The 26,290-nt window shown below is 48.2% G+C and overlaps 1 protein-coding gene across 1 annotated transcript in view; it reads left to right on the top strand.

Moving 5' to 3' along the window:
* cntn3b (contactin 3b) overlaps window positions 1-24,379 on the top strand; it is a 107,601-nt gene extending 83,222 nt beyond the window's left edge. Inside the window, exons 13-22 of the mRNA XM_056273322.1 lie at window positions 14,056-14,173; window positions 16,662-16,820; window positions 17,536-17,685; window positions 18,266-18,336; window positions 18,779-19,013; window positions 19,416-19,525; window positions 21,972-22,158; window positions 22,909-23,021; window positions 23,118-23,283; window positions 24,288-24,379. Coding sequence (XP_056129297.1) covers window positions 14,056-14,173; window positions 16,662-16,820; window positions 17,536-17,685; window positions 18,266-18,336; window positions 18,779-19,013; window positions 19,416-19,525; window positions 21,972-22,158; window positions 22,909-23,021; window positions 23,118-23,283; window positions 24,288-24,379 — 1,401 coding nt within the window. The remainder of the gene's footprint in view (window positions 1-14,055; window positions 14,174-16,661; window positions 16,821-17,535; window positions 17,686-18,265; window positions 18,337-18,778; window positions 19,014-19,415; window positions 19,526-21,971; window positions 22,159-22,908; window positions 23,022-23,117; window positions 23,284-24,287) is intronic.
* Window positions 24,380-26,290: the final 1,911 nt, after the last annotated feature.

Below are 26,290 nucleotides of genomic sequence, written 5' to 3'. Positions count from 1 at the left end.
CGTGGAGGTGGACGCATCGGACACGGGCATCGGAGCCGTCCTCTCCCAGCGGTCGGAGGAGGACCAGAAGATCCACCCGTGCGCCTTCTTCTCCCGGCGTTTCAATCCTGCGGAGAAGAATTATGACATCGGCAACAGGGAGTTGCTGGCCGTCCACGCCGCCCTAGAGGAGTGGAGACACTGGCTGGAGGGAGCAGGGCAGCCGTTCATCGTATGGTCCGATCACAAGAACCTGACCTACGTACGGACGGCTAAGAGGCTCAACCCCAGGCAGGCGCGCTGGGCTCTCTTCTTCAGCCGGTTCGACTTCACCCTCACCTACCGCCCGGGCACCAAGAACGTCAGGGCAGACGCCCTCTCCCGTCTGTTTCCCGAGGGGTCCCCTGACGCCCCAGACACCATCCTTCCCCCGGCCCGGGTGGTGGGTGTCGTCACCTGGGCCATCGAATCAGTGGTGAGAAGGGCCCAGCGCGCCCAGGCAATAGACCCCGGAACCGGCTATTTGTGCCTCCCTCTGTCCGGCCCCAGGTGCTGGAGTGGGGCTACTCCAGCCATCTTGCCTGCCACGGTGTCTACCGAACGGCGGCCTTCATCCGCAGGGGTTTATGGTGGCCCACCATGGAGGCAGACACCAGAGAGTTCGTGGCAGCCTGCACCACCTGCGCCCGCAGCAAGGCTCTCCAGCAGGTCTCCTGCGCCCCCTTCCTGTCCCCGGCCGACCTTGGTCCCACATTGCCTTGGACTTTGTAACTGGCCTCCCTGTGTCCCAAGGCAATGACACCATTCTTTTTTTTAATAAATTTATTTCTGATTTTTCCCTTTTTTCTCCCAATTTAGTGGCCAATTGATCCCTATTTTAATTCAAACACCCACCCTCGTATTGCATGCGTTCGCCAACTGCATCTCTCCGGCCGGCAGTCTCGAAGGAAAGCGCCTCCCCACTTTCGTGACAAGGCGAATCCAAGCCGAACCACTGTTTTTCCGACACACACAGAGACGCATTCACATGACGAACACAAGCCGACTCCGCCCCCTCCCAAAGACAGCGTTGCCAATGATTGCTGCTTCATCGAGTCCGGCCATAGTCGGATCTGACGAGACCGGGGCGCGAACCCCAGTCCCCAGTGGGCAACTGCATCGACACCAAGCCGATGCTTAGACCGCTACGCCACCGCGGACCAATGACACCATTCTGACCATTGTCGACCGGTTTTCCAAGGCCGTCCTGTTATGTATGCACACATCGACAGTGCTGCATTTGATTTGGTGCTGTTCTATTGTGCTGGGATCGATTGGTGATGCCTGCGGGCTCTGGGTTGTTTGATCGGGTCTGCCTTTGATGCTGTGTCAGTCTAAATAAAGAATGCCACGGAGAGGTTGTGTCGAGCGACAGCGCTGTGTCCTGACGTGATTTAAAAATACAATATTGGCGACGAGGATGGCTGATATCTCTCTCCCATCACCTGCCCCCTTCCTGGCATTACCTGGCGAGCCTCCGGTACCATGGACTCGCTGGCTACATAGTTTTGAAAATTACATCATCGCCTCAGGGCTCGACGACGTGAGCCAGGCTAGGAAGACGGCTCTGTTGCTACACTGCTTGGGAGCAGAGGGTCATCGTGTGCTCGGGTCTCTGGGGAACGTCACAAGCTTTGCCGAAGCTGTGGGACTTATGAGCACCCATTTCGCTGCTCCACAGAGTGCCCTCCTTCGGCGATTTATATTCCGTCAGCGACACCAACTGCCTGGTGAGTCTGTGCGGCAGTACGTAGCTAATTTGCGAGGGCTAGCTAGCTCATGCAAGTTTGGCGCGCTTCAGGACGAGATGGTTCGCGACCAGCTAATCGAACACACCAACAACGCAAAGGTGCGTGAGACTCTCCTGCTGGAAAAAGACGATCTGCTGCTGTCCAGAGCAATTACCATCGCACTACAGGTTGAGGGAGCAGCTGAGTGTGCTGCTATGCTAAATACACAGCAAGTGGCCACCTCCAGTCAAGCTGCCAACGACTCCTCCCTCTACTCACGGCTGCCCCTCGGGACGCAACCCAACCAGAGCGAGGCGGGCGCCGACTCCACTGGGGACGTCTTGCAACTGCAACGACCCCACCCTCAACAGTCCTGTGGTAACTGTGGGTCTCGGTCTCATGTTTCAAGGGCTCAGAACTGCCCTGCCCGTGGCCAGACATGCCGTAGCTGCGGTAAGCACAATCACTTTGCCAACGTCTGTCGATCTTCCCCGGCTGGGTCAGAGGGCCACACCCCCCAGTCTTCAACCGCCGTCATTCACAAGGTGAGCTCTGCGCCAGTGTCATTCAAATCATGCACAGTCAACATTAATGATGTGTGCATCCCCCTGCTGTTGGACACCGGTGCAAGTGTGTCTCTCCTGAATGTTGATACCTACAGTCAATTTTTCGGTTCACTGCCACTGTCCGCACCCTCAGCTGTCCTCTGTGGGTATGGTGACTCCAAAATCGATCTGGTTGGCTCTCTCCAAGTGACTGTCCGCTATGGAACCAAGCTGGTGCCCAATGCAGTTTTTCATGTGGCACGCCGTGGGGCCAACCTGATGGGCCTGGAAATGTTCTCCGCTCTGGGGTTCTCCCTCTTAGACACAAGGGGGGCAGCAATCCTGACTGTCGCCACACCTTGGCAGCAGAAGTGGCCATCGCTGTTTATGGGGCTGGGCTGCCTCTCCGCCTTCACCCATCAACCTCCTCAACCCTGCTGTGAAATCTGTCATCCAACCACTGCGCCGCATCCCGTTGGCTCTCCGTGATGGGGTCTCCGCCGAGCTGCAACAACTGCTGGAAGCTGGCATCATTGAACGGGTGGACGCGTCACCTTGGGTCTCAAACCTCGTGGTGGCTAAGAAGAAGTCGGGGGGCCTGCGTGTCTGCGTCGATCTACGTGCAGTAAATAAGGCAGTGGTCCCTGATAAGTATCCACTGCCCACCTCAGAAGAACTCCCTGCTCAGTTCTATGGCTCTGAGGTGTTCTCCAAGCTCGACCTCAGACAGGGGTACTTACAGGTGCCCCTCCACCCCAGCAGCCGAAACCTCACAGCCTTTGTGACACATGCAGGAGTGTTTCGCTACACCAGGATGCCTTTCGGTCTCAGCTCCGCCCCTAGCTGCTTCCAGAAAATCATGGCCTCCGTGCTGGCTGGCATACTGGGTGTGGCCATTTATCTGGACGATATAGTGGTACACGGGCCCACCAGTGAAATCCACGACAAGCGCCTCAACATGGTCTTCACAGCCCTGTCCAAGCACAAGCTAACTCTCAATGCTGAGAAATGTGTCCTCTCTGTGCCAGCCATCGACTTCGTGGGGTTCCGGCTGTCAGCGAGCGGTGTAACTCCACTACAATCCAACGTGGATGCCATTCAGGCCATCCCTGAGCCCAGCTCGGCCGCCCAGGTCGCCTCCTTCCTGGGTATGACAAGTTACTACCTGAGGTTTCTTCCCCAGTACTCTGCGACCACAGCCCCCCTGCGCCAGCTGCTGCGTAAGGACGAGCCATGGGTGTGGTCAAAGGCATGCAGTGACGCTGTGCGTGATCTCAAGACTCAACTGACTTCACCACCAGTGTTGGCTCACTTCGACATCTCCAGCTCCACCTTCTTGACCTGTGACGCATCAGCCACAGCGATAGGGGCCGTGCTGTCTCAAACCCAGAACGGTGTGGAGAAGCCCATTGCCTTCGCCTCCCGTGCCCTCAACCTGACCGAGCAGCGGTACTCCGTGGGTGAGCGTGAGGCGTTAGCCTGTATCTGGGCTTGTGAAAGGTGGCACCTCTACCTCTATGGCCGCTCCTTCACCCTCAGGACAGATCACCAGGCCCTGACAGCGCTGCTGTCCACATCTGGGACAGGCCACAAACCCCTGAGGCTGCACTGCTGGTCTGACCGCCTCCGCCAGTACAACTTCAGCCTGCAGTTCACCCCAGGCAGAGACAATGTTGTCGCCGACCTGCTCTGTCTCCACCCCAGCTCCACAGACGGACACTGACTGTGTGGAAAAGGACATTGTCCAAATGCTACACACACCCCTCCAGGCCATTGTCTCTCTGCAGGAGCTGAGGGCAGCCTCCGAACAGGACCCTGTCCTCTCCCAGCTCCGCACCTACATCCAGAACGGCTGGCCTCACAAGGTCCCAGAGGAGCTGGCTGCGTTCGCCCGAGTCAGACAGGAGCTCTCCTGCTGGAACGACACCTGCGTGGCACGTGGGTTTTGCACAGTGGTCCCAGCTGCTCTCCGTGCACGTGTTTTGAATACGGCGCATGAAGGCCACCTGGGCATTGTGAAACTGAAACGGCGCTGCCGAGACCTGGTGTGGTGGCCGGGGATAGACAGAGATATTGAGGCTCTGGTGAAGGACTGTTCTGCCTGCCTTGTGAGTGGCAAGACTGGCCACCAGGCTCCCCCACCCCTGCAACCTCTCGCCTGGCCCTCTCAGCCCTGGGAACACCTGCAGTTGGACATTTGTGGTGAGATCCATGGAGTTCCCCACCACCAACGCTTCATGGTGGTCGCCTACGATCTACACTCAAATGGCCTGAACTCACCACTTCCGGCACTGTGACCTCACAGATCATCATCGACTTCCTGGACTCTTTTCTCTCGCTGGGGCCTCCCAAAGGCCATCACCACTGACAACGGCCCTCAGCTGGTCTCTGCTGAGTTCACTGCTTATCTCGAAAGCAAGGGCATCCGGCATATACGCACTGCGTACTACCACCCCCAGGCCAATGGCGGCGTTGAACGTTTTCACCAGTCACTGAAGAACAGCCTCAGAGCACACATGGCCCAAGGGTGCTCTTTCACGCAGGCCATCCGTCACACTCTGCTGCACTATCGGGCCACACAGCACTCGACCATAGGCGTCTCCCCAGCCTCTCTCATGCTAGGCCGGGAACTGTGCATGCCCCTTGACAGGCTCCGCCCCTCCACACCTCAGACACCTCCCTCTGGGGTCAGAGCCTCAGTCACTCGTCAGCAGACGCGGATGATGCAACGGTTTGACCAGTCAAAACGAACCAGGGTGCCAGACATCAATGTGTCAGACTGGGTCAGGGTCCGCAGGCCCCACAGGGACAATAAAATGGCTTCATACTGGTCCTCTCCAAGTCACCCGTCAGCTGGGCCCAGCCACTTACCTCCTCAGCGATGGCACTCGGTGGCACTCCAGTCGTCTACGGAAGGTGTCAGCTCCGCCACACACAGCTGGTGACACAACCATAGCCATTCCCTCAGCAGGGCGAGACGCCCCGGGGCTTCATGCAGCTCCTACACGGGCCCCAGACATTTCTGGGCCTCAGCTTCCCCTGCCATCCCCCTCCCCACCTCGGCCTGCCCAGCCTCAGGCCGCCCCGCGACCTGTTCGCACACGTTTACGCCCTGGCCACCTAGAGGACTTTGTGTCAACCTTTCATGTTTGAAATCCTGCCGGGGGGGGGGGGGGGGGGAATGTTATGTATGCACACATCGACAGTGCTGCATTTGATTTGGTGCTGTTCTATTGTGCTGGGATCGATTGGTGATGCCTGCGGGCTCTGGGTTGTTTGATCGGGTCTGCCTTTGATGCTGTGTCAGTCTAAATAAAGAATGCCATGGAGAGGTTGTGTCGAGCGACAGCGCTGTGTCCTGACGTGACTTAAAAATACAATACGTCCATTTTGTTGCCCTCACCAAACTCCCCTCTGCAGACGAGACGGCGGACCTTCTCGTCTCCCACGTCGTTCGACCCCATGGGATTCCCCTGGACATTGTCTCTGACCGTGGTCCCCAGTTCACTTCGAAGGTATGGCAGGCCTTCTGTAAGGGGATTGGGGCCACGGTCAGCCTCTCCTCCGGGTATCACCCCCAGACCAATGGGCAGGCAGAGCGGGCCAATCAAGCCCTGGAGGCGGCTTTGCGTTGCGTTACCACCAGCAACCTCGCCTCCTGGAGCAAGTACCTGCCCTGGGTGGAGTACTCGCTCAACTCCATGGAGAGTTCGGCTACCGGTTTGTCCCCCTTCGAGTGTTCCCTGGGCTATCAACCCCCTCTGTTCCCCCATCAGGAGTTGGAGGTGGCGGTCCCGTCCACGAGGGCCCATCTCCGCCGATGTCGGCGCGTTTGGAAGACCGCCCGGGCCGCTATGTTGCGAGCTACAGAGCGGGCCCGGCGCAGCGCCAACCGGCGGAGAGTGCCGGCCCCAGCTTATCGACCTGGCCAGAGGGTATGGCTCCTGGCCTGGGACCTGCCCCTCCCTACCCTCAACCGGAAGCTGGCTCCCCGCTAACGTCGATCCCTACACCATCGACCGCATCGTCAACCCTTCGGCGGTGCGTCTCCATCTCCCTACTGTAATGATCTGTGCCCTCTGGCTATGTTAACTTATAACATTAATAAAGCAAGGACGGCTTCTCTCGTGCTGGGTGTTTATTCACCGACCGGATTCCGACTGACGTTACGTACATCACGTGACTTTGTTGTGGCGCTACGGAAAGCCGTAAGGGACATTAGCAAATCAAATATTACTAGCAAATATTACATCTCCCTTTTTCTGAAAAGTGCTGCTTTCTCTGCAGAGATACAGACCACGTTGAGCACGTTTATAAGCGAATACAATCTTAATAAGAAAGAATATGAAAGTGGAACTCTTATATAACTGGACTGCAACAAAGTAGTGTAAAACACTTCCTTCACTGTCTAAATGTGACACCGTAATAACATTTCATCTTTTTTTTCATTTCATTACTGGTAACTGCAAACAGCAGGTAGGTACACAAGGTAAGTGAACGCTGTAAATATTTCTTTTCAAAACATAGCAGGTATAGTACAGGTTGGTGTACAATTCTCTCTTTTTTTTACATTCATAAGTCAAGGATTTGTCTTGGTTTGATCGTGCGACCTGACCTCGTGGTGTAACCAGGCTGTGTGTCTGGTTGTCGCTGATTGTTCGTGTCTGGACGTTCAGCATGCTCTTGCTGATGGGCTTGTGTGTTGTTGTTAGCGCTGGTAACAGTCTGCTGTGAAGTGTGTGTGTAGTGTGAGTGTTCACTCTGCTTTGTCGCAGGTGTTGACGGTTGCGTTGGTAGATCTGACCTTATTTGGTTTGGATGTTGTAGCTCCTGTCTGTGTTCGCTGGTCTTTCCACAGTTGCAGGTCTCCAGGATCCATCCTCCTGCCGGAAGCGGATTGGTGTGCCTGCGGGCAGGTGGGGCAGAGGTTTGGCTGTTCGGTTGTAGTATGCCTGCTGGCGCTGTTGACATACCTCTCTCCTTTTGTGAACATCCTCCTGACTGGCGATCTGTGGCTGCAGGTGTTTTGCTGTTGATGGGAGAATGGACCGCAGCCTCCGACTCATCAGTAGCTGTGCCGGTGATTTCAGGTTGTCCACCGGTGTGTTGCGATACTCCAGTAAGCTCATGTAGGGGTCTTTGTTCTCAGCTTTGGCTTTGTCCAGGATGCGTTTGGCCGTCTGGACAGTCTTCTCGGAGAGGCCGTTGCTCTGTGGGTGGTGGGGGCTTGTGGTGGTGTGTGAGAAACCCCATGTCTGTGAGAAGTTGCGGAACTCACCAGAGCTGTAGCACGGACCGTTGTCGCTGATGATAGTCTCGGGGATTCCGTGTCGAGCCCTTGCTGCTTTCAGCTTCATGATGACGGCAGATGAGGTGCAGCTGTAAAGTCTCTCTAGCTCGAAGAATCTGGAGTAGTAGTCCACAGTGACTATGAAGTCCTGTGAGTTCCATGTGAATAGGTCTGTGCCTATCACTTGCCACGGCCGCTCGGGTATGGCGTGTGACATCATTGGTTCCTTTGCATTTGCGCTGCGCCGTTCATGGCATATGCTGCAGTCTGCTACCGCATCCTCGATCTGTTTCCCCATGCCAGGCCAGAACAGTAAGTCTCTTGCTCGGCATTTGCTTTTTTCCACGCCAAGGTGGCTGGCATGGATGTGCTGTATCATGTCCTTGCGAAGCTTTTGGGGGACAATGATTCTCTCACCTTTGAACAGGATACCGTCCATTTCTGAGATTTCTGCTCTGTGGTTCCAGTATTCCTGGATGCTGGGCGGGCACTTTTTCTTTGTGTCTGGCCAGCCAGTGAGTGTGGCTCGTCTGAGTGCGGTGAGCTGTGGATCTTGCGCTGTTTCCTGCTTGATTTCTGTGAGTCTTGTGTCGCTCACAGGAATGTTGCTGAGGACTGTGTGCACTTGGGCCTCCATCCCTTCCTGTCGGTCACTGTCGTGGTGTTCTATTGACTTGCGTGACAGTGTGTCGGCCACCGGTATGTCCTTACCGGGGCGGTGGATGATTTGGATGTCGTATTTTTGGAGCGCCAGGATCATCCGTTGCAGCCGGGGTGGTGCTGCTGCCAGTGGCTTTTTTAGTATTGCCTCAAGAGGCTTGTGGTCTGACTCCACAATCACTTTTCGTCCGTACATGTACTCGTGGAACCTCTTGCAGCCGAAGACCACAGCGTAGAGCTCCTTCTCTATCTGTGCGCAGTTTTCTTCAGTGCTGTTGAGTGACTTGGACGCATAGGCAATTGGTTTGCCATCTTGGAGCATGACAGCCCCAAGGCCACTTTTGGATGCATCCACTTGGAGTCGCAGCTCTTTCTGCGGGTCGAAATATGAGAGTACTGGACCTGGGTGCTGTGTAATGAGATTCTTCATCTCTTGGAACGCCTTGTCGTGGACTGCATTCCACACAAACTCACTGTCCTGTTTCAGAAGCTGTCTGAGGGGTGAGTTTATCTGTGAGAGGTGTGGAGCGAATCTGGCGAGGTAGTTGATCATGCCGAGGACTGTCTCCAGCTCTGCTTTGTTCTGTGGGGGTTGCATGTCCTTGACCGCCTTCACCTTGTGTGGGTCTGGTTTGATGCCTTCGTGTGAGAGCGTGTGGCCGAAGTAGCTTACCTCGGACACGCATATGTGACACTTGTCGGGGTTGAGCCTCACCCCTCGCTCCCTTGTGCGCTTCAGCATCGCTCTGAGACGCTGGTCATGTTCCTCTTTAGTCTTGCCGAACACTAGTATGTCGTCCACTATGGCCGTCACACCGTCCAATCCTTCATATGTTTCATCCACGCGTCTCTGGAACTCGTCTTGAGCGGACACGATTCCGAATGGCAGTCTGAGGAAACGATACCTGCCAAACACTGTGTTAAATGTCGTCAACATTGAGGATTCAGTGCTCAGTTTGATGGCCCAATAGCCTGACCGCGCGTCTAACACGCTAAAGTACTCAGCTCCAGCGAGCTTTGTGGTGACGTCCTCCAGCGTGGGGAGGGGGTAGTGAGGTCGTTGTATCACTTTGTTAAGAGCTCTGGGGTCTAAACACACACTAACTTTGGCTTCTCAACAATGACGAGTGCGTTCACCCATTCTGTGGGTTCTGTTAACTTACAGATTATGCCGCCTTTCTCCATGCTGTCAAGCTCGTCCCTCAGTTTGCTGCGTAGGGCGATGGGGATTCTGCGTGGCGGGCAGACGACCGGCGTTGCATCTGGTGTGACGCGGAAGGTGCACTCGCCTGGGAACTCTCCTATTCCCTGGAAAACATCTGCATACTCATCCATTATGCTCTGTGATGTGACATTGTTTTCCTCGCTCACAGCCATCACTATTTTTACCAAGTTTAGGTCACGGCATGTTTTCATTGCCATGACTGGTGGGGCGTTTGTGTCAATGACGTAAAAGTCCAGCATCATGGCATTGTCTCTGTACTTACATTTGAGTTTGCATGTGCCTTTCACGCTCAGCGCGCCTCCTCCATATTCAGTGAGTCTGTGTATTGCTGGTTTCAGTGTCACATTTTTGAACAGTGCCTGGAACAGGTTGGTGGGAATAGTATTGGCCTGTGCCCCAGTGTCTAGTTTAAACTTTACCTTCTGTGGAGGTGTGCCAATTCCAACCTCTACGTAAGCCTGCTCGTTGCTTTTTCCGTTGTTCTCTATTGAGATGCAGTCTATGTACAGCTCTGTCAGTTCTCCCACAGCGGTGCTCTCCACTGTAATGTTGTCGAAGTACAGTTCTTCCTGCTCTCTGTCAGTGGTGTACTCTTCTGGGTTCTCTCCAACGGCATGTACTGTGCCGCGGTAGTACTTTGTCTGTCCCTGGGAGCTAGACTTGCATACTTTAGCAAAATGATTGAGCTTCTTGCATTTAATGCATTGTTTACCCTTAGCTGGGCAAGTGGCTTTAGCGCCGTGTAGCCCTCCACAATAGCTACACGCCCTAGCGGCGGTGCTAACGTTACCCTCCCTTTGTCTGAAGTTAGCGTTAGCTGCTTTGGGTGCGTTCGGTTTGTAAGTCTTTCTGCCTATTGCGTGCACCGTTTCATGTGTGCTGCCCTGGCCCATAAACTTTAGCTGTTGCTTTGCTAGCTCGTGTGAGCGGGCTACATCTATGGCTTTTTCTAGCGTTAGCTCAGCTCCCTGGCTAAGTAGCTTTTCTCTCACTCTGGGTGAGTTGGTGGCAAACACGATGCGGTCCCTGACCATCTCGTCGGCATTTGGGTAGCCACAGTCTTTGACTAGGAGCTTTAGCTCAGTTATAAATTGTTCGAAGGATTCACTCTCTCCCTGCATCTTTTCATGAAATTTATATCTGGCATAAATCGGGTTTGCTTTGGGGGTGATGTACTCGGTGTACTTATCGTAGTACGTTTCTAGCTTCTTGGCTTGTTCTCCGCTGAGTGTCCAAGTGTTGTGCACATCGCGCCCTTTTTCCCCTATCCAGAGCAGGAGGTAGCTGCATTTCTCCTCTTCATTCTCCCCGCGCAGGGGGCCCTTGAACATTAGCTCCGTTGTTTGTCGAAATCGTCTCCATGCTTCAGGTAAGTTCGCCGATTCCCAGTCCATCCGTGGAGCTGGAACGCCGTACGAATCCATATTGGGTATTTAAACTCCGCTACTCTGACACCATGTAATGATCTGTGCCCTCTGGCTATGTTAACTTATAACATTAATAAAGCAAGGACGACTTCTCTCGTGCTGGGTGTTTATTCACCGACCGGATTCCGACTGACTTGTTGTTACGTACATCACGTGACTTTGTTGTGGCGCTACGGAAAGCCGTAAGGGACATTAGCAAATCAAATATTACTAGCAAACATTACACCTACCTCACTCAAGATCCATCCCGTCTTCCATGTCTCGCGCATCAAACCGGTAGCCACCAGCCCCCTGTCTCCCCCTGTCCAAGCTCCTCCACCCCCCAGGGTCCTCGACGGTGGTGACATGGTCTGGGATGTCGACCAGCTGCTCGCCGTACGCCGCCGGGGGCGTGGGTACCAATACCTGGTGGACTGGGTTGGCTATGGGCCCGAGGACAGCAGCTGGGTTCCCCGGTCCTACCTGGCCGAGCCGGCACTCCTGGAGGAGTTCTATCGGGCCCACCCCAACGCCATCGGACGGTCGCCCGGTGTCTCCCGTAAGAGGGGGGGTCCTGTTGTGGTTACACCGCCCCGAGCTGCCTCCCCGGCACGTTCAAGCCACTCCCCCAGCTCGGACGTGCCGGAAACATCAGAGCGCTCGGCTCGCGCTCTGAGGAGACGAGCGCTGCACTGCACCAGGTGTTTGCCATCATCCATCAGGCACACCTGTGGCAATCAGGCCGCCTTCTACAAGAAGCCTCCCAGAACGTCTCTCTGTGCTTCGACGTACTGAACCCTGCGACTCTCTCTCCGCGATTTCCACGTCTCCCTCGTCCCCAGCGACCTTCACGGTCCTCCCTGGACCTCTCCTGCGATCTCCCCCCTTGTCCCTCTATTTGGACCCCTCCTTTCGGACTCGACTTCCCGGATCTCGGACCTGGACTTTCTCGGACAACCCCTCTTGGATCACGGACTGGACTTTCTCGCCAGGTGCACGCACATTTTTTCAACACCTCCTGGTCATTTACATACCGCACCCCACATTGGCTAAAAACACTCACACATAGTTATACACGCAAACCACGGGACACCACACATAGTTTATTCACACATCCCACTAACAGAACGCCTTTTTTTCACCATACATTTCCCTCCCACAATAAAACCTCCCTTTGTAGCTTTTGAAGTCATCTCGTGTCTGTCTGTCTTGGGTTTCGCCACACGGGTCAGGTTCTGGTGCGCGAGCATAACAGTTTTGGCTCAACAGTGTGAATTTCATACATTTAATAATAACCTAAGATGAAATAATAGGGGATGCATTACTCAGCAGCAATCAGTTCTGCCAAGTAATGCATGCACCCCTTAACATCCAGTAATGACACCTCAAATCAAAGTTGATAGGAATCAAATGGTTTTATCAGCATATAGTTTATTTGATCCACTTTGACAACCCCACACATTTTTCCGCATTTAAAATCCAAATTTTTGCACAACTATCGTGCTTAAAAAAACATCAACAAAGAACACCAAAGATTTCGCCCTAAGAAATCGAGAGATTAATCAATGTAAATTTCAGACTGATCGTATCAAGGAACTGCTACTACTACCATGACCAATAAAACATTAATGACATTCAAAAGTTCACATCATTAATCGTCATTGCTGAACTTGTCAAAGATTATATCATTTCTAAACAGTAATTTGCCTTGAAAATCAGTTCCGTTAATTTTATTATGGACATTTGTGCTATGATATTTAGACAACCCATCCATCAACAGGGAAATAAAAGCCTCTTGTCTGCAAGACCAGTCCCTTGAGAGAGTGCGGTCTGTGAGGGTGACTGGCCGGCAGGTCACCATGTTTGTGGAGCTTCTGAACTCGGGAGCAAATTTTCGATTCGCCATCAATTTTCGTAAAACGGCCAATATTCGAAATCTACACAACTGATGTCTCAGCTCAAAAATCCTCAGAAGTGCGTTTAATGACGAAATAGCGTACAAAAAAATGTAAACCCGCTGTTGGCCTGTTTCTCCACTGCTTTGGTGCTCGGGCCTCGGGTATCTTCAGACCGCAAGGCATGCTGGGTATGGAGGCCCAGCAAGGGCGTCTCTCCCGGGTACGTGTCAACCGTAGATTTGACTCGCGCATGCGTTTGACTTAGATCAGTCAGCGACAGAGAGCAGCGTTGGTCAAGCGAGCTAGAGAGTGAATGAAGAGAGAGAGAGCGGCGATAGCGAGGACAAACGTTTTGAATCACCGCAATCAGGAGGGGCTATTCATCATACAGTTGTAACCGGTTATTTTCTTGCCCGGTGCGGGATTCGATACGTGGTTTACTGCACCACAAGGCGACATCACTAACCGCTCGGCTAAAGAGTCCGACCCGTTAGCTAGGGACTAACGTGTTTTATTAGTAGTTTACACAATCATAACTGCACAAAAAAATGTTAGGCTGATAGGTCCAGTAGTTTGCGAGATTAGCCGCGGACACACACACACACACACACACACGTGTGCGTGCGTATGCGTTATCCCTGCCTGGCGGGGATAATAAGAGCAAAGGGATCAAGACAAACACTTTGATTGTTTTGTATGAGCATTATTACAGCACCATAGGTATCGCCTCATTTCTTCAAACAGAACATCATTTAAATTGTCTTACATGATTTTGAAGCAACAGATAAATAAAAGGGCCTAGGAGCAGATGATAAAGTTACCCCCCCACACCCATCCCTCCCCCCGGCGTCGAAGTCCATACTGCTTATTTAGAATAATATTTGCTCTTTTACTCTGTGAGTTATAATATCTTTCTTGGGCTTATGTAATTACAGAATAATTAGGGAGGTTTTGTTCGTTAACTGGAGAATGTTTGTTCTGTGAGTACCATATGCAGTTGGTAGATGTTTGTCATGGCAGCAGGAGCTGGGGAGCAGCTGCCTGAAGGACAGCCAGTAGCATTGTTTGTTCAGAGTACATCTGTCTTTCATGTGACAAAAAAATCGTTGGCTTGGGGGCAGTGTGATAAAGCAAAGTGTTACAAATTCCAGGGAAAATAGCAAAAACTATTACTGCTGCTCATTGAGATAGATGAAGATAAAACAATATTACGTGGCTATGTAGCAATCCCACTGTTTGGGTTGATCTTTTTTTTTTCAATCAATGATGCTTTGCCCTTCCAGACCATATCTGGGGATCTGATGATTCGTAACATCCAGCTAAACCATGGAGGGAAGTACGTTTGTGTTATAGACACAGAAGTGGATAGCCTGTCTGCCTCCGCCATTCTGGTTGTCAAAGGTAAGAGAACCAATTAATTTAATGTGCATCGACTTGTGTGTTTTACACTGTGAAGATATTCTAGTATGAGAAGGTATTATATTCAGGGCATTCATACCTCAGTAGGAGTAGTCAGATTGTTCAAGAGGTACTATGGTAACTCCTAGTGTGTGTGCTACTACCAATCACTCCTAAATGAGAGACAAACTGTGACAAGTAGACCGAATCAGATACAGACCTGTCATCAGAGCCCCATCTAATAATCACCTCAACGCCACCTGTTTTTGTGTGCTAAGAAAGTACATACATCACAAAATTCCCAGAAATGCATCAAGGGTAGTTTGGCACAGAAACTCATATATACCATGTGACTGCAGTTTCTCTTTCAAGGTTTGCTATGGTAGTTGGACATCAAGGTATCGCTTCTATTAAGTCAGTATTTATGGTAAATTGGGTTTTCCGGGTGGTGTAACAGTCTATTCCGTTGCCTACTAATGCGGGGATCGGCGGTTCGAATCCGCATGTTACCTCCGGCTTGGTCAGGCAACCCTACAGACACAACTGGCCGTGTCTGCGGGTGGGAAGCCGGATGTGGGTATGTGTCCTAGTTGTTGCACTAGCGCCTCCTCTGGTTAGTCGGGGCGCCTGTTCAGGGGGAAGGGGGAACTGGGGGAATAGTGGGATCCTCCGACACGCTACATCCCCCTGGCGAAACTCCTCACTGTCAGGTGAAAAGAAGCAGCTTACAACTCCACATGTATTGGAGGAGGCATGTGGTAGTCAGTAGTCTGCAGCCCTCCCAGATCGGCAGATGAGGTGGAGCAGAGACCGGGACAGCTCAGAAGAGTGGGGTAATTGGCCAAGTACAACTGGGGAGAAAAAGGGCGAAAAGATCCAACAAAAAAAAACAAGTATTTATGGTAAATCGTAATGGATGCTATCTTAGTGACAGTTATGCCAGGTTCTTTCATGATCACAGGAGCAATACTGGAATTCAGAAATGGCACACTATGAAGAACTTGGTATTACCTGTGTCTTTGGCTATGGCAACCAGGGATGCACGATATTGGATTTTTGCCGATATCCGATATGCCGATATTTTCTAACTAATTTTGACCAATGGCCAATGTCGATACCGATATAGGCACATATTTTTTTCCCACCTAATTGCAGAGAACATCAAGTCTCTTGTTTAGTGGACCGAACTGAGGCTGCTACACTGACCACAGAAGCCGCGCTTCTGATCTCTATTTATATGCGGCTATTTTTTTTTATCTCTACATGCAGGTACACAGGCCTCCAACAGGTAAAAATTACAGTGGACTGAGTAAAAACGAGTGCAATCTGTTAAAATAAATACCTCATTGTACCAGAGGCAATGCGACACAGCAACGCAACCTTGTGGGCTTTTTTTTTTTTTTCATCGCACATCGAAATCCACCCATCCATTCATCTCATTACCCGAACCACTTATCCTGGTCTCAGGGTTGCAGGGATGCTGGAGCCTATCCCGGTAGTCATTGGGTGGCAGATGGGGAGACACCCCGGACAGGCCATCAAACCAAATCATTATGTATCCATGATCCTATAGTTAAAATTATATAGTTAATTGATTGAGTACCAGTTAAAGCATTTGCCGTTTGACTTACCCATTTTCCAAAGTAGCCTACTTGAAATATCTTCAGAAAATTCCTGAGAAAATGCAGCTAGCACACAACCGCATGCAGTTGGTGTAGCGAGTAAAAAAAAAAACTGCTCCGTGCCTGGTCTACAGTTCGCATCAAATGCACATAATTAAAGTGTCATCTTATTGGCCTGTCATAACTGCATTTCAGGCCGATGCAGGTATTTCATTTTAAAGCCTTTATCGGCCGATATCAATGATGTGCCGATATCATCGTGCATCCCTAATAGCAACAATAGGGTAGTTGATATGAATGTGGTGTAGCTAGGAAATCGTGGTACCATAGCTTATCCCTAGTGATTTACATTGGTATTCATACCCTTAACAAACTGTAACAGCTGTCCCAGGTGCTTTGGAAAGGCAATGTTTATCACAGAAAATGGCTTTAATTGGCTCATTTACACATCGGCAAAATACCATGGAAAGCATTTGAATAATGGAGCAGTCAAGCAAACAACAACAACATGGTAATGCTCCTGCACCGAACATTCATAAACACCCATAGCTTTCCTTCATTCTCTTTTATTCACCACCACCCTCCTCTTTCCTTGTTAATTTCCCCTCCCCCTCTAGCTCCCTCATACCCTTCTTCCATCTCCTGCAAACAATCCCATCAAGTGTTGGTGATCCCATGTTAAGTAATAACTTCATAGCTCCGGACATCACACACAGGCAACTATAGGTTTCTACACACACACCAAGGATGTAGCCCTTAATTAGAGGAATCCTTGATATGCAGCGCAGGAGCTTTCAGAGACGGGTGGATGGAGCAGAGGAAGAGACATGATGTAGAAGCTTACTCTGCTAATTGTCTGATTGAGTTAGGCCCCCCCGGTCCTCCGGACAAGGTGGCGGTAGAGGAGATCACAGACAGCACGGCTCAACTGTCCTGGACCCCTGGCAGGGACAACGGCAGCCCCATTACTGGCTACATCATCCAAGGCAGGACTCCCTTTACTGTAGGCTGGCAAGCTGTGGACACAGGTACCTTCTCCTGCTGGGATACATTATATATATATATATATATATATATATATATATATATATATATATATATATATATATATATATATATATATATATATATATATATTATACACACACATAAACACACACACCACCATATACCATATACCACCACGCCTATACCACTGGTCTATTTCGTTGCCTACCAACACGGGGATCGTTGGTTCGAATCCCCGTTTTACCTCCGGCTTGGTCGAGCGTCCCCCTACAGACATTGGCCGTGTCTGTGGGTGGGAAGCCAGATGTGGATATGTGTCCTGGTTGCTGCACTAGCTCCCCCTGTAGTCAGTCGGGCTGCTTGTTCAGGGGGGAGGGGGAACTGGGGGGGGAATAGCATGATCCTCCCATGCACTACGTCCCCCTGGTGAAACTCCTCACTGTCAGGTGAAAAGAAGGGGCTGGCGACTCCACATGTATCGGAAGATGCATGTGATAGTCTGCAGCCCTCCCCAGATCGGTAGAGGGGGTGGAGCAACGACCAGGATGGCTCAGACGAGGGGGGTAATTGGCCAAGTACAGTTGGGGAGAAAAAGGAGGAAAATCGGGGGGGGGTATATATGTGTGTGTGCGTGCGTGCGTGTGTGTGTATATATACTATTATTATTATTATTTTAGATTTGTCATCTCATCTATGACTGTTGAATGTTTTAAGGGTCTAATTCTCTGTTTGCAGTGCCTGAGGTGGTAAATGGCAACATGTTGACAGCCACAGTGGTGGGTCTGAATGCCTGGGTAGAGTATGAGTTCAGGGTAGTTGCCCGCAATAGTGTTGGCATGGGAGCCCCCAGCCCACCTTCAGTGAAGACCAGGACAGAGGATGCCAGTATGTAAAACTTTATTTTCTTCCTTCATGAAATGAACCAGTATGCTCATTAACTGTCCAATACAAACACACACCAAATTAAAGACACATGCAAATTCAATGACATTAGACATCTGATATTAAAAGCGACTTGTTACATTTGCTGATGTGACAGATTAAATGTGATGCGCCATTTATTTAAGAATGGGGCACACACACACACACACACTCACCACAGGCTTGTGCATGCATCCTCTTCTGCCATTCAGTGCAATGTGCCAATGCACAGGAAAGTGCAGATAATTATGCAGCTAAATGCAATTTTTACAAGGTTTACCAGCCAGATATTAGCTTCTTGTTTGTACATGGTGTCATTTCAGGCAACACAACGAAGTCAGGACATTCGGTACACTCTGAATATACTGAAATTTCAGTACACACTTATCAAACAGTTTATTTTTTCAGAGATTTATGGAGTGTAAAATAGAAAATAATATCTGCAGTATGCATCTTTGTCATTAAATGGGAAGTACAGGACAGGCATATCATTCAGCTCTGCAAACTTTGCTCTAATCGCTCCCCTCTGGGCTTTACCTTTCAGTGCCTGATACAGCTCCCACTGATGTCGGAGGCGGAGGTGGCACAAAGTCCGAATTAGTGATAACATGGGAGGTAAGTCATCTGTCACATTTTACTGTTCCCTCCATTGCCTAGTAATGGTTTTGCTTAATTGTGCAGAATTGAATGGGGCCATTTTACGACCTACATTAGAGTGAGGCACCTTTCTTCTGGGTTAGCCTCCGAGCGGCAGTTCTCCCTCGGAATGGGATTCTAGTCAGGGACACAGAGCATCTCCTTTTGAGACTACTGCACTTTATCTAGGAATTATGTGTCCGTGCGGAAGGGGGGGTGATGGGAAGATAAGACAAAAGTGGATTTTGAACCATTCTGGGCTAGGGTATAATGAGAATGGCTGTGTCCAATTGCTGAGGCCCATCATGTAACCTCCGTTTGGCTGGCTGGTCTGTGGATGTATTTGGCACAAAGACAGGCCTGTCTGTGTCTTTGTGTGTATGCATTTTAATATCACTATAGTTCTGTGTTTTGCTCTCAGCCTGTGCCTGAGGAACTGCAGAATGGAGAGGGCTTTGGGTACATCATCGCCTTCAGGCCAGTGGGCACCGTCACATGGACGAGAGCTGTTATATCCACACCCGGGTTGGCACGTTACATCTTCCGCAATGACACCATCCCACCCTTCTCACCTTTTGACGTCAAAGTAGGGGCATACAACAACCGTGGAGAAGGGCCTTTCAGTTCTATTGCCACCGTGTACTCAGCAGAGGAAGGTGAAGGCAACATATCTAATGGGACATTGGTGCTTAAATGGACCATAATCACTACCTTAGAAGCATGACCTTGAATAGTAATGATAAAACAAAGTTCTTTCAAACACTGTTTTTTCTCCTCCCCTCTTCAGCCGGGAATGTCAATGTGATATTAGATGTTGCGGTGGTAGATTACAGGAAATTCTAGCAGACACTTACCATACTATCAGGGAGGTATTCTGTTAATTGAATTCGCTGGGCAGATAGTCTTCCCTCATGTCAATCACGAATCATATTAAAAGAGAGAGGGGGGTGGTTCAGTGAAACTACAGGTCTACTCTGTGCCTCCTTCTCATTGCTATTAATGTCTGTGATGGTGTCGGATGAGTCTGCGGGATTCTCACTAGAGCTCTATTTCTGTAGTCCCCAGTGTGGCTCCTAAGAGGGTTAGGGCCAGAAGTGTGTCTGCAGCTCAAATTGAAGTGATCTGGGAAGCTCTTCCTGCCATCCCTGAACGAGTACTCGGATATGAGGTACACTATTATTCGCTGCATGGACAAATAAAAGCAGTGAAGGGGCTTTTTTCTTCTTCTTAGTACTATGTAATGGTGCTAAATTTGGGTAGCTTAGGTACAATTACTAAATATCCAGTCATTATTTTTACCATCCTTCAAATTTGATTATATCATTATTTTGTGAGTTATAAAACACCTCATTTATCCCCTCAGGTATCCCTTTGAATATTTGCCTTTATGCGTGCTCAATAATCCAGGTAAAAAAATCACAAAGTTGAATGAGTTAATCTGGACACAATGTTTTTTGAGAGGGAAACGTTTCATCACTCATCATTTCAGTGTATATTTCCTACTACTTCTTTTCAAAATTGTTATTAATAGTCTGATGCATACACAGATCTGTTCACTGAGTTTGATGTGTGGATTTGTTGATAACTTCAGATTATTAGCAATGGATTATCTGTATGTTACATCCCGTTTATTTACATGTTTGGAATAAATCATCATCATCATCTAAGTGACTTCTTCAGTCTCAACTAACTGCAGGTATCCCCACCCTTATAAACAATACAGTTGCATAACGACTGAAACCAGCGATTGGTTTCATATGCAAATTGCCATGACCATTAACTAGATTTACATTGGCCATGTGTACAATTCACAGAGGATTGGAGAATGGTTGCAATCACAGCATTGTAAGATGGTGACAGATCTACGCTTAGCCCCCCCCCCCCCCCCGGCACAACACAGGAGAGCTAATGCGTCAGGCCAGAACTTCTCAGTCTACACCCAGCTACAGGCCAGTGGCCACTCTTTCAAAGATGAGGATGTGCACATCGTTGATAAGGAGGAATGCTGGTTTGAACAGGGAGTCAAGGAGGCCATCTATGGGAACGACCGGCCCAGAACCCAGGGGGGGGGGGTTAAAAGTACATCAGTCGCCACCTTACAGTGTTGTGATTGCAACTATTCCCCAATCCTCTGTGAATAGCACACATGGCCATTGTAACTCTAGTTAATGGTTATGGCAATTTGCATATGAAACAGATCATTGTTTTCAACCATTATGCCACTGACTTGACTTGACTTGACTATTGTTTATAAGGGTGGGGATACCTGCAGTCAGTTGAGACTGAAGAGGTTGCTCAGATGAGTGATGAAACGTTTCTCTCACTAAACGTTGTATCCAGATAAGCTGATTCGACTTTCTGTGGTTTGCATATTTGTGTTGAGAAAATGACCTCACTACTTTGGTGCAATCTGCAAGCGACCCTGAAGAGCGAAAGTAAAATCTTCCGTCCTTTTAAGAATGCAAAGACAGCTGTGCATTCTCTCCCAGTGCTCTTTCAGTATTTGTCACCTCTGCCCCTTGGTGCCGTGGTTGCCATAGCAGTGGCCACATCGTCCCGGTAAAATAGGACTCGTTCCCCCCCGCACACACAATACTAAAGTGGATTTAACATATTGAATGTCAATAGGCAACCATCTGCATGCACTTGATGCCTTTGACCGCCCCTGTGAGACGCCTGTAAAGGAAATGGTCCTTTAATTATCCAGACAAAGACATTTAGAATTATTGATACTATGTTTTTGACAGATTACTGTTCATTTAATCTTGGTCACACCATACTTACTCATCATAATAAGCCTTTTTAATTAACAACAAATCAGAAATGATTTAAAACATTTACAAAGCAAATGTGGAATAACAGGGCTATCTCAAGGGCTGACATTTCTATGAATTTAGTCATGATAATACATTTAATATATGAACCGAATATATTTGTCTATAAATATATTTATTGATTATTAAGTATTATGGCATGTTCAAAAGAACTGATTTCGACCCAAAGCAGGAATTCACCTGCAGCTCTAATTAGAAATGTATACCCAGCGTAAAGCCATTAAGCGATGCATCATTGAGAAAATCCAATATTCCCTGTGGGGGTAGCAAGCTGTGTTGAATTATCAGTATAGGTACAGTATTTTGAAATGTTTGAAAGAACAATTTAATTGCTCACAGCTGTAGAATATTTGTTTTTTCAAAGCAATTTAACTCTAACTTTAAGCGCAGTAATTTCACCACTTATTTTACTGAATCAATGTGACAACTGAACATTTATATTAAATAAGCCCGTACCAACGAACAGAGTATAAATTATCAATCAGTTACTCTTCTGAGGTTGGTTATCATATGGCCCACTAATGACCTGTTTATTGGAACTGGATAGGGCTGAGAGGAATGCACATCAGCAGCCGAGAACCCTTTAGTGAAAAATTCATTATTTATCAGTGATCCTGCCGTTACCCACTGTAATACAAACAGCATTTCAAATTGGCCGATGGAGTATTTATTTTGATGATTCTTTGAAATGCATCACTTAGCGATGTTTCTCTTTCATTGAAGTCTGACTGTTTGTGGCTGTTTTCTACACCTGGGGGGGTTTGATTAATGGGTTAACAGGTGACATACTGGGAGGATGACACCAAGCCTGACACGGTTGGCAGAGTGAGAATATCTGAGAACTACACACTGGTTAATGTCACAGGCCTGAAAGCGAACACGCCATATTACCTCGCTGTGGCTGCTTTTAACACAGCTGGCACTGGGCCCCAATCAGCGCCCATCAATGCCACCACGAAGAAACCATGTGAGTGCATACCCAGGCTCACTGATATTTTTTTCTTTCTTTTTTTTAAATAGTTAAAATATATAATATATAATATTATAATAATATCATATAACAATAATATATATATATATAATACTTATCATGATATTATAATATAATAAATAATAGTAGAGTTGAAGATGTTAAGGTTTTCATTGGGAGTGATGAAGAAGGACAGGATTAGGAAAAAGTATATTAGAGGGACAGCTCAGGTTAGATGGTTTGGAGACAAAGCAAGAGAGGCAAGATTGAGATGGCTTGGACATGTGTGGAGGAGAGATGCTGGGTATATTGAGAGAAGGATGCTGAATATGGAGCTGCCAGGCGAGAGGAAAAGAGGAAGGCCAAAGAGGAGGTTTATGGATGGGGTGAGGGAGGACATGTCGGTGGCTGCCGTGACAGAGGAAGATGCAGAGGAGAGAAAGAGATGGAAATGGATGATCTACTGTGGCGACCCCTAATGGGAGCAGCCGAAAGTAGTAATAGCAGGTAGTAGTAGTAGTAGTAGGGGCAGTAGTAGTAGTAGTCTTTTTTTTTTAAATAGACTTGGCTCATAAACCACCTTGGTGCAATGCCAGAGCATACCTGCATGGCCAATTTGCATTTGAAATCAAAAGTTGAGAATTAAAAAAAAAAGATGTTATGAATTCTGATACAAAATATGACATCTTTAATATGGAAAATGCCTGTCTGTTCCTTTGTATAACCTCAATTCTACACCTCTTGTAGCACCTGGTCAGCCTCCAATCAATGTTGAATGGACCATGACTGGTTCCACACTAACCCTACACTGGGATCCTGTTGTAGCCACAGAGTCCGAGGCAGAGGTCACTGGATATATGGTACGGCCAACACCAACATGACGTTGAGACATTTTCGAAAATACAAACTCACTTTAAGAGTTTATTTCAATTGTGCTTCACCCTCGTTTTTCAAAGGTTCTACTGAAAAGACCTCATTTCAACAATGTCAACAGTGTCAGGACTAACAAAACCACCATAGAGCTCACTCTCTCCGCCAGCGACAACTATCTCATCCAGATTAAGGCCCTGAGCGAGGGCGGTGAAGGTGTGGGAAGTGAACCCATCCACATCCATAGAATAAGTGAGTGAAGCCTGCTCTCTTTCATTAAATTATCTCCATTTGACCACTAATGAGCTTTAGCAGTGATTCAATAATCCAACAAGAACATTTAATTTGCCTTCACTGGGGCATCCGGGTGGCGTGGTTCTCTATTCCGTTGCCTACCAACACGGGGATCGGTGTTCGAATCTCCATGTTATCTCCAGCTTGGTCAGGCGTCCTTACAGACACAATTGGCCGTGTCTGTGGGTGGGAAGCCAAATGTGGGTATGTGTCCTGGTCGCTGCACTAACGCCTCCTCTGGTCGGTCAGGGCACCTGTTCGGGGGGAATAGCGTGATCCTCCCACATGCTACATCCCCCTGGTGAAACTCTCACTGTCAGATGAAAAGAAACACCTGGCAACTCCACATGTATCTGAGGAGGCATGTGGTAGTCTGCAGCCCTCCCCGGATCATCAGAGGGGGTGGAGTAGAGATCGGGACAGCTCGGAAGAGGGGTAACTGGCCGGATACAATTGGGGAGAAAAAGGGGGGATTCTAAAAAAATTTAAATTAATAATTTGCCTTCACTGCATCCCATTCTGACCATAGGTAGTACAATTTTATTTTGGGCACAAGAAAATCAAGCTTTTTAGAAACCCTTGCATGGTGTCATCCATCTCTGGATTATTATTCCTTGTTGATTAGCCGCACAGTGCTGTGGCATATAAAACAGTTTGGTGCCCCCCACCAGCACCCATCCCCACTGCACAAAATTGTAAAGCAGCTCAGTGTTTTCCTCTTAAGTGATCCACTCTTTGATGTGATACAAACCTTATCTTCTCAGTGTACCGCTTTTAATGGTCCCGCCTGTAGAAAGCTATTAATAATGTACAGTAGAAAATTCACAGCTGCCTTGCGATTTATGATGACTTGTCAGAACATTTCCAGGATGGACTGGCATTATGCAGTTTTGTTTTCTTTTCTCTTTTTTTTTACCCGTGCTAATCTTGGGTTCAACAACAGATGTTGGTTTTGGTTTCAGGCATGGGAGCACGGGGCTCGGGAGCGGCTCGTATCAGCCGGATGTACCTTGCTGCAGTTCTTACCAGTGCACTGCTCAGCTCCTTCTGGTGATTTCTAATCAAAGTGCTTGGAGTGCCAACTCCTGCTACTTCATTTCAGCCAGGCCATTCCTCCGTTAGCCCTCCACTAGGCTGGAGGAAGGGCAGGCTTCAGTGACAGGACTCAAACGGACTAGGTTGGAGTGGACTGGTCTATGAGAGGACTGTGCAGCTTATTCTAAGAATGGTCGAATACAGACGTGATGATTTGTGTGCATGATATCTTTTGGTATTTCCTCCAGCGTCATAAGCGCCACCGTGCTTTAGGTACATTTTAAGTGTTTTGTTTTGGCCCATGAACATCATAAATATACTTCTGTTTGGAAGTAACAATGTCTACATGAGATATGTTATGATGAGGATCTTTGATGATATTAATGCCTTAAATCCATTTTAGATATACATACCAAAGTAGGTGACAGAATAATTTGCTTTATGTAATTTTAGCCTTTATTTGAAGGGTTTCCTGAATTATTTGTACCCTTTTCAGAGTGAGGAAATGTTATGCAGAACAGGTGGATTCGGAGTGATTTGTAATCTAAATGTAATTTCATCACAACAGAGAAATTAACCTGAATGGCCAGAGCATTGGCTACAGCCATATCGTATAACTGTTTTCTTTTTCCAAGACATCTTAAAATTATCCCATTGTTCAAATGCAAGGTAATGTTATTCCATTATTCAAATACACTCAGATTACCAGATGCCCTGAAGAAGCAACTTTCATGATTTTTCAAATGCTGCAAAAACACTGTTTTTTTTTTCTTTGTTTTCTTCGTTTTTGTTGGGAGTTTTTTTTTCAGCTTGCATTGTCAACGGGACCACTGCGTGCATGGCAAATTGATTGACTGTGCCTCAATTGATCATTCCCTCTGCATATTGAAATCATATTAGTGCTTTCACAGACTCTAAGGCTCCCGTGCCGCTGACTCTCTGCACAGTTCAGAGATAGGTCCTGACATTTTGTTCTCTATCTCATGCTCCTCTAAATAATAAATGCCTATCACACTATATTCCAAGTCCAGAGACATGTTACTGTACAAATAATTTAGTGTGGTGTTATTTTGTTAAGCAGATCCCTTGTTTATGACACCACTGCTGTATTTAGACAGCCTGTGTCTAAATACAGCAGTGGTATGTGATATGATCGGTATATCATATCACAAGAACTTGTACTATTATCCACACTTCGGTTGACCAGTTGGCTTAATGCACAAAGAAAAACAGGATACTAGTGCCTTTCAGTAGAACAAAACCTTTTGTTTTGTTTTGTTTTTCTCTGTTTTTGTTTTTTGTTTTTTTTTAGGGTTATTTTGCCTTTCTCTTGCTTCAAAATGACCGATCAAAGGGAATTGTATTTTGGGAGAGTCAGCGTTTGCTTTCTTGTTTTAGAAAATAGTTAAGCAACAAAGGAGAGAAATCTCAGTGCAAATGGCAGAATGAGCAGCCCATTGTTGGAAAGGGTAATGGTAATTCAATTTTCATAAATAAAAGGGTCCAAAAAGCAGCTGAGACAAAATGAGTTGAAAGCTTTAAGAGCACTAACGGACAATGATACGGGTTAGAAGTTTTGGTTCTAATATTTTACGGTCTGCAGCATAATCAATGTACGTCGCGATACGTAGCATAATTTAGTAGGCTGTCAAGGCACTTGAATAAATGATGCTGATTCTTTGCTCAAAGTTGGAGATGGAATGTAAGGCATGTAGGCTATGAGTTTTCCCCCTTTTTTCCCCTATGGACATTTTTCATATGATGCTAAACATCTAAAAGGAAATTACTAATCTGTCACTAAACTCTGGCCTAATTGCTGAGGGATCTGCCCAGGGTTATCATGAGGATAAGAGTTCTGTGAGCAGCCATTGAAAAGCTAAAGCAGCCGATCGTAATGATGTTCACAGGATCTTGAAGGAACTGGCCGACT

Source organism: Lampris incognitus, chromosome 2 (assembly GCF_029633865.1).
Source record: "Lampris incognitus isolate fLamInc1 chromosome 2, fLamInc1.hap2, whole genome shotgun sequence".
In the NCBI taxonomy this organism is placed as follows: domain Eukaryota; kingdom Metazoa; phylum Chordata; class Actinopteri; order Lampriformes; family Lampridae; genus Lampris; species Lampris incognitus.
Note: the sequence above shows the minus strand (reverse complement) of the source record. Positions and strands in the feature narration are given on the sequence as shown.